Source organism: Heterodontus francisci, chromosome 13, assembly GCF_036365525.1.
Source record: "Heterodontus francisci isolate sHetFra1 chromosome 13, sHetFra1.hap1, whole genome shotgun sequence".
Lineage (NCBI taxonomy): Eukaryota > Metazoa > Chordata > Chondrichthyes > Heterodontiformes > Heterodontidae > Heterodontus > Heterodontus francisci.
In genome coordinates, this window is record NC_090383.1 from 117,026,627 (window position 1) to 117,040,023 (window position 13,397).

Sequence of the window (13,397 nt, forward strand, 5' to 3'; positions counted from 1 at the left end):
CTTGAAGGGCCGAATGGTCTACTCCTGCTCCTAATTCCTATGTCCCAATTATTCCATCCCCTGTTTGCTTGCAAGTCCTCAATTCAAGCTTGCGCTTCTTCAAAGGAATTGGTTTCTACTTCGGAAAGTGCAAAGACAACAGGCATGCAGAACAACCGCCTGTTTGGTGAGTGAGCACGGATCAACAGCTCCTTGCTCCCCCCAAACCAGTTCACGCGACAGAACAAACCTTACCTTTCGTTTTAAATGCAAAATTGCAGAACTTGCACATGAAGGGTCGAAGATCGGTGTGCGTACGGATGTGCTTCTTCAACATGCTGGGCTTTTTACAGCGAATTCCGCATTCCTCACAAATATATTTCCCTCTACCACGACCCCTCACGTATACATAGTCTTCATTGGATTTATACCTACAAAGACAAAGGGCATTTTTTTTTAAGAAACTCAACGCTGAAAAAATATTTTTACAAAGGCAAAATATATGTACTGCTAAACTGCTCCAGAATCCTAACTGATCTAACTTGTCACACCGTGTTATCTTTTATATTTTCTGGTTTAGGATAGCATGGGATCAGGTATCTAGAGCAGGATTCATCTTCTCCATCTTGAGGACTGAGGAACGTCATGAACACACACATTGTATATCGTCTGGGAGGGTCTGGTGCAATTTCTAATGGCTTTTGATGTGGACAGGCCACTCACCTGCTCAGCATGTGGGAAAGGATTCACTATTTCACCCCGTCTGCTGACACACCAAAGAGTTCACACATAACTGCAGGGGTTGGATTCTGCTGTTATTGCTGCTGTCAATCACATTCAGGACTGAACCGTGTCCATTCTCACAGTTGACGGGTTAATAACCCCTCTGTCTGGGCTGGCATTTAATTTTCCAGATAAGTGTCAGAGGGCAAAAGGGTCAGATTGACAAATCCCCCGCTAGTGGAGTTTGTTTTATTTGGCCTAAGGGAATTGGATAAATGCATGAAGAGTGAAGACTGGCAGGGCTATAGGGAAAGAGTAGAGGAGTGGGACTAATTGGATCGCTCTTTCAAAGAGCCAGCACAGGCAGGATGGGCTGAATAGCCTCCTACTGTACTGTAACCATCTGATTCTATCCTGCCTCTCACTTAGCTGTAGTGGTCCAAATGACGTATGAGATCACTGTCCTCCTCAAATTTGGGAGATGCATTGCCGGTTGGGAGTCAGTAACAGATGACACCTCTAAAGAATACATGGTGTCACTCAGGCCTAGTCACCTGCTGAGAAATTGCTTGCATTTGCTAAATTTGATCAGTATTTTCACATGTCCCGAATATCATGAAAGTGACCCCAAACTGCAATAAACTTTTTGTTCCTGTTTGGGGAGGGAGAAAAGCTAAACATCATATTCTTTCGCTAAAAGAATTCAGACAAGATAAATGCCAATGTGTTGTGAAAGCAATTCGCTACCCATAGCAACCAGAGCTATTCAGTACTCGTAGCAACCGGAGCTATTCAGTACCCATAGCAACCCGAGCCACTCACTACCCAGAGGAACCAGATTCTAAAAGACAGTTTATCCACAAACTTTTAAAGGAAGGGTGAGAGGACTGTGTACATTTATGTGCCTTAGGACATTTTATTACATTACCGGCACTATGTAAAATGTGAGTTGTTGTTGTAGTTGTAGATTTAACTCTGAAGCAGAGTGTGGTGTGTGTGTGGAACAGATTTTATCAGCAATTTCAATTGTGAGTTGTATAAATATCTGGAGAGGAGTGTGAGGGGGACTGAGAGTTGGGAGGTTCTCTAGATATTGGGACCACTCAGGTAGATGGCAATGGTCATTGTAGGCCCTACACATTCAAGTGCTTCTCAGGTCATCCATTAGTGACATGCAGACGCGTTTTGACTGAGTTTTACATCAGAGCACTGTGCTTGTCGACAAATGGACCACACAAAAACAAAATTACACAGACTCTGCAGCACAGATAAAGAGCATTTAGCCCAACTTCAGGTCTATGCCAGTGTTTATGCTCCACACGAGCCTCCTCCCACCCCATTTTATCTCACCCAAAAAGCATGTCCTTCTATTCCTTTCTCCCTCATGTGTTTATCTAGCTTCCCCTTAAATGCTATTCGCTTTGACTACTCTATGTAGTAGTGCTCCATTCTCTGGGTAAAGATGTTTCTCCTGAATTCCTCATCAGATTAATTGGCAACTATCTTATATTTATGGCCCCGAGTTTTATGTTATTTTCTTCTGTTGGCTCTAGATTGGCAAACACTTTTGAGTAGGCAGTGATTTTTGAACGCTACACTAAAATTAAATTTGTGATTGAGTCACAAATAAAGAAGCAGAATGCACCACATCTCTGCCAGCCGAGTGCTTAGTGGAGAAAGGCACCATCTCGTGTGGTATAGTGCAACAGACAGATCAGGGTGACTGACGCTCGATCCCCCAATCCGTGATTTGGGTAGCTGATCACTGTGTCACTACAACCAGTGTCAGCAGTCTTAGACTGGGAGAAAAGTCCCCCACGATTAGCCAGCTGGAAAGTGTGGAAGTCGGGTGGTCAGGATGGGGCCCAGCTGTAGGGTTTGCCAACTCTCTAGGAATGCCCTGGAGTCTCCAGGAATTGAAGGTGGATCTCCAGAAGATTGCTGTGTGAAAAATCCCAGGAGAAAAATTATGGGGGCATTAAATGATGTGTGTTTTTCTACTTTCTCTGAACACATTTCTTCTTGGTTATAAAAATATCACAATGGGGGTGGGGGGAGCAAGGCTGTTTGACTGATAGTCAAGAACCATCCAATCGGGCAATGAAGAGATTGCTCGCTTTCCGATTGGCTGGAGGAAGACATTGCGTCACGAGATGGACGTGTCAGGCAACCAATGGCCAGAGTGTGGGGGTGGAGCAGTTGGAGACAGAAGGTCATCTGATGGCACACATGACCTCCATTGATTGGGGAGTCTTGTACAAGGATATATAACCTTGAAATCCGAGCCAGGCCATTCAGGAGAGAAGTCAGGAAACATTTCTTCACGCAAAATTTGTCACAGTCAAATAGAGTTGCCAATTCTGGTTGGACGTATTCCTGGAGTTGGTGTAGAAACAGGAGGAGGCCATTCAGCCCCTCGAGCCTGTTCCATCATTCAATGAGATCATGGCTGATCTGTTTCTTCAGGCAAAGGGTGGTAGAAGCTTAGAAGTTCCTCCCATATAAAGCAGTGGATTCTAGGGGTCAATTCATAACTTTATATCTGAGATGATTGAATTTTTTTCTATAAAGGGTATAAATGGATATGGAGCCAAGCTAGGTGGATGAAGTTAAGATACAGATCAGCCATGATCTCATTGAATGATGGAATAGGCTCGAGGGGCTGAATAGCCTCCTCCTGCTTCTATAACAACTCCAGGAATACGTCCAACCAGAATTGGCAACTCTGTTTGACTGTGACAAACTCCCAAGGTTCAAATAATCTGCTGCAACTCAGTGTATGAATTTCACAAGGGAAGGGGTCAGTGTCAAGGGGAGGAGGGGGAGCAGAATTTAACAGTTCAGGATTTAATTTGTTGAATATGGACCTGATTCTCTTTGCAAGAAGCACCCGCACAAGCAGTTCACAAACGGTCGTTAGTGATATTGAGACTACAGTAGTTAAACACAATGCCCTGTTTAACTTTTAACTTGCAGGTTGTTTAACCTGGCCGCAGGATATGCGACTGCTGTCCATCACTTGCTTACTGTATTATCTTGTCTCATAAGCAGTGCTGATACTATGGAACAGGTGCAGATGGCACATGCAGACAATTGAGAGCGTGGTGTGTGCATGCATGTGTGTGTGAGAGAGGATCAAAGCTCTGAAGCTGCACGCACACAAACATACACACACGCGCACACTCTCACAGTGAGCCAAATCACACCCCGAGTCACACCACATGAAAACTGATGAGTCTGCCTCGCAGTGCAGCTAATTCTATATATAGCAGCACACGTGGGCAGATAAAATATCATGATACAACACTTCATGTAAGTCAACCGCCAAGCTCAGTGACATCATGAAGACATTTGACTGCATTCAACGTTGAGTCTTCCTGTCTCAATCAACATCGCTGAGTCTCTCGGTTAAAAGCTGCCCCCACCAAACAAGAATCTAGATGCACCCCCCCCCCACTCCATCAATTCATGTCACAGCACACAAGCTGCCACATCCCATAAGCTAAGATCTGCTTTACTGCAATAACACAGAGAGAGGGTCATAGGGTTTATACTGAGGATTTCAAAATGAAATTTTCTGTTTTCCTATCATAACCGGGATAACACACAGTGAGGGGGGTGTCACAGAGCAGGGTCACAGTGAGAGGGGTATCAGAGCAGGGGCGCAGTGAGCGGGGGTATCAGAGCAGGGGCGCAGTGAGAGGGGTATCAGAGCAGGGGCGCAGTGAGGGGGGGTATCATCAGGAAGTGTGACAGCGAGTTGTGTGTTGTAAATATGTAAATACTGGACGGCAGAAAGAGGAAACACAAAGAAAATGTAACAGAAACTTTGTGAGGTGTTGTGCCGAATCTGCTTTGCAGCTGAACTTCACAAAAATCAGAGCAAGCCATTCAAAAGCATTGGAAGTCTCTAAACATGAGAAGGTGGGATGCAAAATAATGAAAAATCTTACAAAGAATAAACCGATATACGTTAAAGATATATATTTCACGTTTGCAAGGATGTTTACCCTCCATCGAAGACTTTGATCCTGGTGGGCTCCATCTGCTTGCTGGGATGGTCTTTATTGATACACGTTTCCATCTTTTCCCTCTCCTTTTCAAAACTTCCTGTCGCTTTTCTTCCAGCCCCATCACTATCACGCTGGGAAGATTCGTACCATTTAATCTGGAAAAGACAGATGGCATTTTGTTATTTTTTTTCTCTCGTCCAAGCACAAATATAAGCTTTTAACCCTTCCAAGGACCGTGCAGTTGCTTTACTTGCAGATGCTGAGGGTAAAAGCTGAGGAAAGAATGTGAATTCTCCAATTAAGAATCTTACAGCACAGAAGGTGGCCATTCGGTCCACCATGCCTGTACTGGCTCTTTGAAAGAGCTATTCGATTTTAATCCCACTCTCCCTCTCTTTCTCCACAGCCCTGCAAATTTTCCCCCTTTCAGTATTTATCCAATTTTCTTTCAACACTATTACTGAAACAGCTTCCACTGCGATGTCAGGCAGAACAACTCGAGCAAAAAATGTCTCCTATCTCCCCTCTGGTTCTTTTGCCAATCATCTTAATTCTGTGTCCTCTGGCTACTGACCCTTCTACTTGATCAAAACTGTTCATGATTCTGAACACCTTTATCAAATCTCTCCTTAATCTTCCCTGCTCTAAGGAGAACAACCACAGCTTTGTCAGTCTCTCCTCTTGACTGAAATAACGTTCTAGTAAATCTCTTCTGCACCCTCTCCAAGGCCATGACATCCTTCCAACAGTTTGATGCCCAGAAGTGGACACAACCCTCCAGCTGGAGCCTAACCAGCAGTTAACAAAGGCTCAGCATAACTTTCTTCCTTTAGTACTCTGTGCCTCTGTTTATAAAGCACAGGATCCCCTTTGCCCTTCTAAACAGCGTTTCTTTTACTCATTCACAGGATGTGGGCATCACTGCTAAGGCCAGTGTTTATTGTCCATCCTTTAAACAACTAAGTGGCTTGTTAGGCCAAGTCCAGAGGGCAATTTAAGAGTTAACCACATTGCTGTGGGTCTGGAGTCACAGATAGGCCAGACTGGCTAAGGACAGCAGATTTCCTCCCCTAAAGGACATTCGTGAGCCAGTTGGGTTTTAATGGAACATGGGAACATAAGAACAGGAGTAGGCCATTCAGCCCCTTGAGCCTGTTCTGCCATTCAACTAGATCATGGCTGATCATCTACCTCAATGCCACTTTCCCATGCTATCCCCATATCCCTGGATGTCTTTAGTATCCAGAAATTGGCCGATTTCTGTCTTGAACATGCTCAATGATTGAGCTTCCACAGCCCTCTGAGGTAGAGAATTCCAAAGATTCATCACCCTCTGAGTGAAGGAATTCCTCCTCATCTCAGACCTACCCCTTATTGAGACTGTGTCCCCTGGTTCTAGACTCACCAGCCAAGGGAAACATCCTACCCACACCTACCCTGTCACGCCCTTCTTCAAAACTCTAGAGAATACAGGCCCAGTTTCTGCAATCTTTTCTCATAAGACAATCCCAGCATCCCAAAGATTAGTCTGGTGAACCTCTGTTGTACTCCCTCTATGGCAAATATATCCTTCCTTACATAAGGAGACCAAAACTGTACACAATACTCCAGGTGCAGTCTCACCAAGGCTCTATACAATTGCAGCAAGACTTCTTTACTCCTGTACTCAAATCCCCTTAGGATGAAGGGCAACATCCCATTTGCCTTCCTAATTGCTTGCTGCACCTGCATGTGAGCTTTCAGTGACTTATGAACAAGGACCCCCAGGTCCCTTTGGACATCAACACTTCCCAACCTCTCACCATTTAAGAAATACTCTGTCTTTCTGTTTTTTCTACCAAAGTGGATCACTTCACACTTATTCACATTATGTTCCATCTGCCATGTTCTTGCCCACTCATTTAGCCTGTACAATTCCCATGAAGCCTCCTTGCATCCTCCTCACAACTTACATTCCCACTTAGTTTTGTGTCATCAACAAATTTGGAAATATTACATTTGGTCCCCACATCCAAATCATTTATGTGGATTGTGAACAACTGTGGCCCAAGCACTAATCATTGCGGTAGCCCACCAATCACAGCCTGCCATCCTGAGAATGACCTGTTTATTCCTACTCTCTGCTTTCTGCCTGTTAACCAATTCTCAATCCATAGCAGTATATTACCCCCAATCCCATGTGCTCTAATTTTGTTTACTAACCTCCTGTGTCGGACTTTATCAAAAGCCTTCTGAGAATCCAAATACACCACATCTCCTTTATCTATGCTACAAGTAACATCCTCAAAAAACTCCAAAAGGTTTGTCAAACATGACTTCCCTTTCATAAATCAATGTTGACTCTGCCCAATCAATCATTATTTTCTAAGCGTCTAGTTATAACATCCTTTACAATAGATTCTAACATTTTCCCTGCTACTGATGTCAGGCTAACAGGTCTGTAGTTCCCTGTTTTCACTCACGCTTCCTTCTTATATAGTGGGGTTACATTTGCTACTTTCCAGTCAATCCAATACTTTCACAGTCAGCATTACTGATACTAGCTTTTTATTGAATTAGTTGAATTTAAATTCTTCAGTTGCCATGATGGGACTCATGTCTCGAGATTATCAGACCATGACTCTGCGATTACATGTCCAGTAAGATAGCCACTATGCTACCCCACCCCTTATCTTACAAAAATTAGTTCATACTTCCCCCTGTTCCTGCACTGCCCTTTAGAATTGTAAAGTGCAACATCCGTGGGAACTTCTTACCTGAGCTAATCTTTGCTTCCAACTGCTGGAGGCCACGAGCTTTCCTGAACTGGGCCAACTAACTGCAGACATGATGTACATCTCTCGGCTGGCCTTCTGCTTGGATCTCAAGAGGGCCAAGGCCACCTTGGTTGCCGTCCCAGGCGGGTTGGGGTTGTATGAGCTGATGCACCAAGTGGCATACATGGACAATTTGGGAGCTGTATGCCGAGTGTGGTTGGGCTTGGTGTAGTTCAGGAAGCACCAGCTCACGCTAGTCGATGTGCGGAGGCTGGGGAACTGTAGGAACTGCTGGAGGTCAGCCACATCTGTTAGGAGAATGGTGCCCCCCACCACTGTCCCGCCTTGACTGGCGGGCACCTGCACCAGCATGCTGATGGGGAACTTCTGGATCTGCTGCGTCTGAGAGTCTGAGGTGCCTTCGCTTGGTGACTGAGGAGTTCTTTGGGGACTTTCGGCGTCAGTGCTGTCCAACGATTCCATGTCGCTACACTGGCTTGAAAACAGGCGCTCCTCGGATGGAATGGACTCCAGCGTCTGAATACTGTGCCGTGGCCTGAAGTCTTGTGAAGAGGAGGAGGAAGAGGAGGAAGAGGACAATGGGGAAGATCGTCCTTCTTTCAGCTCGGTGGTGCAGAACTGCCGCACCAGTTGTGGTTTCACTGGCTTGGCAGCGCTCTGCGCCATCATGGCCGTCGAGACGCTTGACTCTTGGAGGCTCAACTTCTCCAGCATCTGCCCGCAGATCTTTTCCTCTTTAATTCGCTTCTGCTGCTTGGTTTCCATGAAGAGCTCCAAACTGCTGGCCGGTGAGAGCATTCGCTTACTCCCGCCGATGGAAGAGGAGCTGTCCGTACTGGTCAAGTTCAGGGTCAGCGGCACTGAGGCCTCGATCTTGCCCGTCATCGAGGGGGGAAGCTTCCACTGTGGGTACTGCAGCAGGCCTCTCCGCTGGGCTGCCAGGACGTGAGCCAGCTCCTGGTCCATCCCTTGCACTGCCGTGGTGCTCACCAGTGTCCCCTTGGGCAAGTAGTCCTCCACCTTGCAGTTGACGATGGCATTGCTGCTTGTTGGCATGCGGGAGCCCAGGACATGGGAGACGCTGGTGTACATGACGCTTCCATAGGTGGGCATATTGGCTTGAATCCTGACTGGCACCAGCAGCGATGACGAGGGCCGCATGGCCCCAGAACCTGGGGTGATGACAACCTCGGGCACATGGGGTACCGCCGCAGTTGCAGATCCCCCGCCGCGGTCTGGCTGGAATTTCGCCCGACGACTGGGAGAATGCTGAGGGGAGGCACGGGGCGATGAGGTTGGATGATCCTTGTCTCTCGAGCCCGCTTGGCCCTGGAGCCACCTCTCAGTCAGAAGGCACGTCTGCTGTGTCGCATAGGCTTCACTCGAATTTGCCGGGTACAGTGGGATACCTGGCGGGACCTGTGGGTAGGGATGCGGCAACGCGGCCCATTGAGAGGTGTAAAGTTCGGGGGTCAGTGAATCCACTCCCCCGGGAGGGAGCAGACGACCCACCCCTGGGCCTGTAATCTCACTTGAAGACTGGGCCAGGAAGTAGGGGGCCGGCTGCTGGTGATGATGGAAGTACTGCCATGGCTGGTGGAGGTCAGGCTGTTGCAAGGCGTCACCAGGCAACTGGCAGGTTGGAGACCCGCAGGCTGCCTTGCGCCCATCATCCAGCGGTGCTGGAGATGGCGAACAGTGGCGTGGGCCCCGGGTGTTAATCGGGCATACCTGGGCAATCTGCATCTGTTCCGCTGGCTCCTGGCCCTGTTCCAGTTGGGCATTCTCCGAATATTGGCTGAGAGAGGCCTGGCGCACCAGGAAGCACTTCCTCCTCTCTTTTCCGAGGGGCGATGAGGCTCGTAGAGGTGCTGCCGCACAAGGACCTCCGGACAGATTCCCGTAGTCGAAGGATTTGCTACGCATCTCGGCCATCTCCATGTAGGGCTGACACGGAGCTTGTTCTGACGCAGAACGCCTCATCTCCTTCTGCTGCTGAATGAGCGGGCCAAGGGAGCTGATCCCGTATGGCACGGTCAGGTATTCCGCTGCCTTGCCAAAATCCTCCAGCTTAGCAACAGGCACTGGTTTCAGGCTCTCCTCCCTCTCCAGCGACAGTGAGAAACTTGAGCTGTGGGACCAGTTACTATCTTGGCTGGGGCTCCGGGACAAAGTGCTGGATTCCAAACTAGATTCCCCGGATGAATACTCCAGATCGGCCAGTCGTAGCCTCTTCTTCTTGGGCGGGAGCTTTTCTGCAGGCAGTTGGGAGAGAGTCTCACTCCTCTGTGGCCACTGGAACTCCTCGGCCATTTTCTCCGGCTCTTTCATGGGCATCTCTTGCTCCTTCTCGGGCTTGTCAGGCTCCTCTGTGACGCGGATTTCAGGCACCTGTATGTTGTGCTGGCGGACAAGTTTAGGTTGCAGCTGGGGCTGAGGAGGCAGTGAGGCAGGTAGGCCACTGGATTGATGCTCAGCCCCTTCTGGCTGCATGCTCCCTTGGCCTAGCGAAGGCTCTGTAGCGGCAGCGGGAATATCACACGACGTGGAACGTTGGGTGGGAATAAGCTCCATCGACTCTGATCGCTCGAACGAACTTGGCCTGCTCAGGGAATTGGTGTGTTGTATGACCGAGATTTCATTTCCAGTGACCCTGCGGCTGGTGTCAACTGCATGCTTGCCTTGTGGTGAATTAGGCCAGACTTCCACAGAGTTAAGGACATCCTCCACTCCGTGAGGCTCTCTCTCTTCTGCTTTGCCTCCAGCATGTATGAGCAATTTACACCCTTCCGAGTCCCTCAGTGGGCCGTGAAGGCTTGAAGCTGTCATGGTCGACACAGAGACAGTTCTGGAGGCAGGTTCCTGATCTAGAGAGGCGCAGTCTGTTTTGGAATCGCCCATCGAGGCCAGCGATGTGGTAGAGCCACTGTAAGGACTACCGTATTCACTGGGAAGGTCTTCGTCATCTCCTACACTCTTCTCTTTCCTCCGTTTTCTGAAAGGTAAGTTCTCTAGCCCCTGGCCTGACTTGTAGTGCATCATCTGCGAGTGCACCCCATATTCTGGGCAGCTCTCGCCAACAGGTTTGGGGACCATTGTCTTTATTCTTGGTGTGTGAGGCTGCGAGCAATAGAACTTCCTGTGGGCTTCAAAGTTGTCCCATATTTGGTACTTGATTCCACATATTTCACATTCATACACTGAGCCCTTGCCTTTCGGCGCTTTCCTTGCCAGGGTTGTGAGGTCGCCTTCGCCAGTCTCCCCCTCCTCTGTCTTGGCAATCACCAGATGAGCGCTTTTAAGGAGGCCGTGCCCCTGCTCTGGGTCATCGGATGAGCAACCCGCCAGCAGATGCCCCTCTACCCCGGAGAATAACTCAATGGCCGTCTGCCTTTTTAACATGCGTTGGTGCGGTAACACGGCTGAACCAGAGTGAAATACGTCGTCAGATCCAGTCATCCGCTCATCGAAAGAGTGGCTTCCTCTCAACACCTGGGGGACACCGAGCCCATTTCCTGAAGATATTGGCATCGAGTTGCTTCTGATTAGTGGTGTACTGTCAGCCATATCTGAAGGGACGCCCAAAAGTTCCTTCCCAGCTGCCAACATTAGAGACTCACTCACATTAGACTGTAGGGAGCCTCCACAATATGTTTTTGCATCACTCCCCGGATGTCCAATCAACATTTGATGCTTTTGCAACTCATTACTGTCTCCCCGGCATAAAGAAAACTTCCTGGGCTTGACGGTGTTTAGTTGACTTGGGTCAACTAATACTTCATTGTGCGTGATCAGCTGGATGATATGTTCCTCGATTAACTTTTCAATGTCTTGTTTAGTGCTAGAGATTGTTACCGAGCTGGCCTTCTCCTTGAAGCCCATCAGCTGAGGTTCCTGGGTCGCCATGTTCGCTGCCAGAGATCTCGGAGCCAGTCTTGCAAACTTCCCGAATATGATTTCTGCGTACGACTTGGCGTTGGTGTTGGGTGGGCTGATCTGTTGCTCAGCGCTTTCTGAGCGTGAAAAGTAGCCAGAGTCTGTGCTCCCCTTACTGTGGGGGCTTAAAAGGTTCAGGGACTGCTCACTGTCCTGTCCTCTCTTTTCACTCAACCTTAGTGCAAGTCTTTGCTTGATAGTGTGCGGGCCGCCATATTTCCAAACCACACCCGGACTTTGGGAGGGTTCCGTTTTTATGAACTGTGGATTTTCAGTCTGAGTTTTGATTCCGCCTTTTGGGATGATCAGTATGGGCACTTTCATCGGCCCTGCCGACAGCTCCTCACCGAACACATCGGAGTCCGAGCTATGTTTCTGACTGCTCCTGCTCATCATGCTCCTATCGGTTTTAGGTGAGTGGCATGGAATGAATTTCCCATCTTTGGCTGAATCTGACTCTGGCGCCACTCGCAAGGACAGCCTCCTGTCAATGCAGATCTCATCATCCGTGTCCGTGCTCTCATCGCCCTCAGACTGGAGTTCGGGCTCCTCCCCGGCTCCTGCTGGGTCAGCGTCCGATCGGCACGTGGCCTCTGCCTCTGCCACCGAGACGAGGCCGGCTTTGATGGCGTGGGCGTGGGATTTCCGGTGCTTGTACAGGTTGCTCTTGGTCTTGAAGGAAAAGCCACAGGGGGTGCAGGGATAGGGCCGTTCGCCCGTATGTGAACGGATGTGCTTCTTCAGCACGCTAGGCTTGGCACATGCCCGACCACAGTACTGGCAGATGTGCTTGCCGGGCTTCTTGGGCTTCTTCTCTCTCCGCAGTGCCTCTTCGCGCGGGCCAAGCAGTGCCTGGGAATAGTGCCGGTAACCGGGTGGTGGAGGGGCCGCCGATTTCTTGCTGAGCCCCGTCCCGGCGTGGTGAGGGCGAGGCTGAAGGGGGAGGAAAACCTCTGGCGGGGCGGGCTCCATTTGGCTGGCAAACTGCCACGCGCGTCCGTCCGAGCCTGGCTCCGGGGTGGAAGTGGGTGGGTAACTCGGAGGCCCAGCCTGGTGGGGGAAATGCGGGAATGGGTGGGTATAGCGGTAGGGACTGCCAAGAAGATGGCGGTGCTGGTGCTGGTGCGGGTGATGCTGCTGCTGAGGAATCTCAGCAGGGAGCTGAAGTTTGGGCGGATAGAAAGGCTGCATTGGTGTCGGGCTGCCAACCTGTGCAGAGTCCGGTGCCAGTCTTTGTCCCACCTGTTCAGAGAAAGTGCTGGGTTGCATATGGGACAGATCCCTATTGCCTTGACCTGCAGGGCTGGTATCCTCAGCTGTGCTCAGCATAGCATGTTTAGGCTCCATTTCTTCAGGAGGGTTGTAAGTGCCAGATTGCCAGGGCCTTACAGATGCACATCAACTGCATCTAAAGCAGTGCTTGCTGAAGTCCCAACATTGCCATCTGTCAAGAGCTGTTAGCATGGGTACAAACTGTTGCTGTGTCTGTTCTGTGAGGTCACTGTGGGAGTACTTTACAGGCGATCAAACTGAAGTGCAATCAGAGAGGGCTTGTCGCTCATAAAGTTCCCTTCATCAGACACCGCGTTTCTTGTCTTCCCAACCAAAGTGCGGGGCAAGTTTACGCAGACAAATTCAAACTATTTTTCTTGCTGTACTTGTAGCAGACCCGCTGAAAATCTTTGCTTTTAATCGTTCTGTCTTTTCCATTATAAAACAGCATTCTTTTCAATAGGCACAGGGGAATGCAAACACCAGTCCCTTTTTTCTCCGTTCCCGTAACATCACGAAATCGTGGAATGCACAGAAAACTAGAAAGGCCCCACTCCTGCCCGACGGCGAGAATTCAGTTTCCTGCCGAACAATGCTTGAACAATATTTGAAGCTTCCTTCAGAGTTTCTCAAGAGGGTCTTTTTTAAAGCTCCCTAAAAAGGAAAACAAAATAATAAATTGAAAATCAATTCCCAC

The 13,397-nt window shown here is 48.9% G+C and overlaps 1 protein-coding gene across 6 annotated transcripts in view; it reads right to left on the reverse strand.

Moving 5' to 3' along the window:
• Positions 1-13,397, reverse strand: part of hivep2a (HIVEP zinc finger 2a) — a 188,379-nt gene that overhangs the window by 11,075 nt on the left and 163,907 nt on the right. For all 6 annotated transcript variants that reach the window (XM_068045556.1, XM_068045557.1, XM_068045560.1 and 3 more), the window contains 3 exons: positions 7,472-13,354; positions 4,713-4,870; positions 235-410 (listed from right to left, as the gene is read on the reverse strand). In XM_068045556.1, the coding sequence (XP_067901657.1) occupies positions 235-410; positions 4,713-4,870; positions 7,472-12,775 (5,638 nt within the window). In that variant the 5' untranslated portion in view covers positions 12,776-13,354. The remainder of the gene's footprint in view (positions 1-234; positions 411-4,712; positions 4,871-7,471; positions 13,355-13,397) is intronic.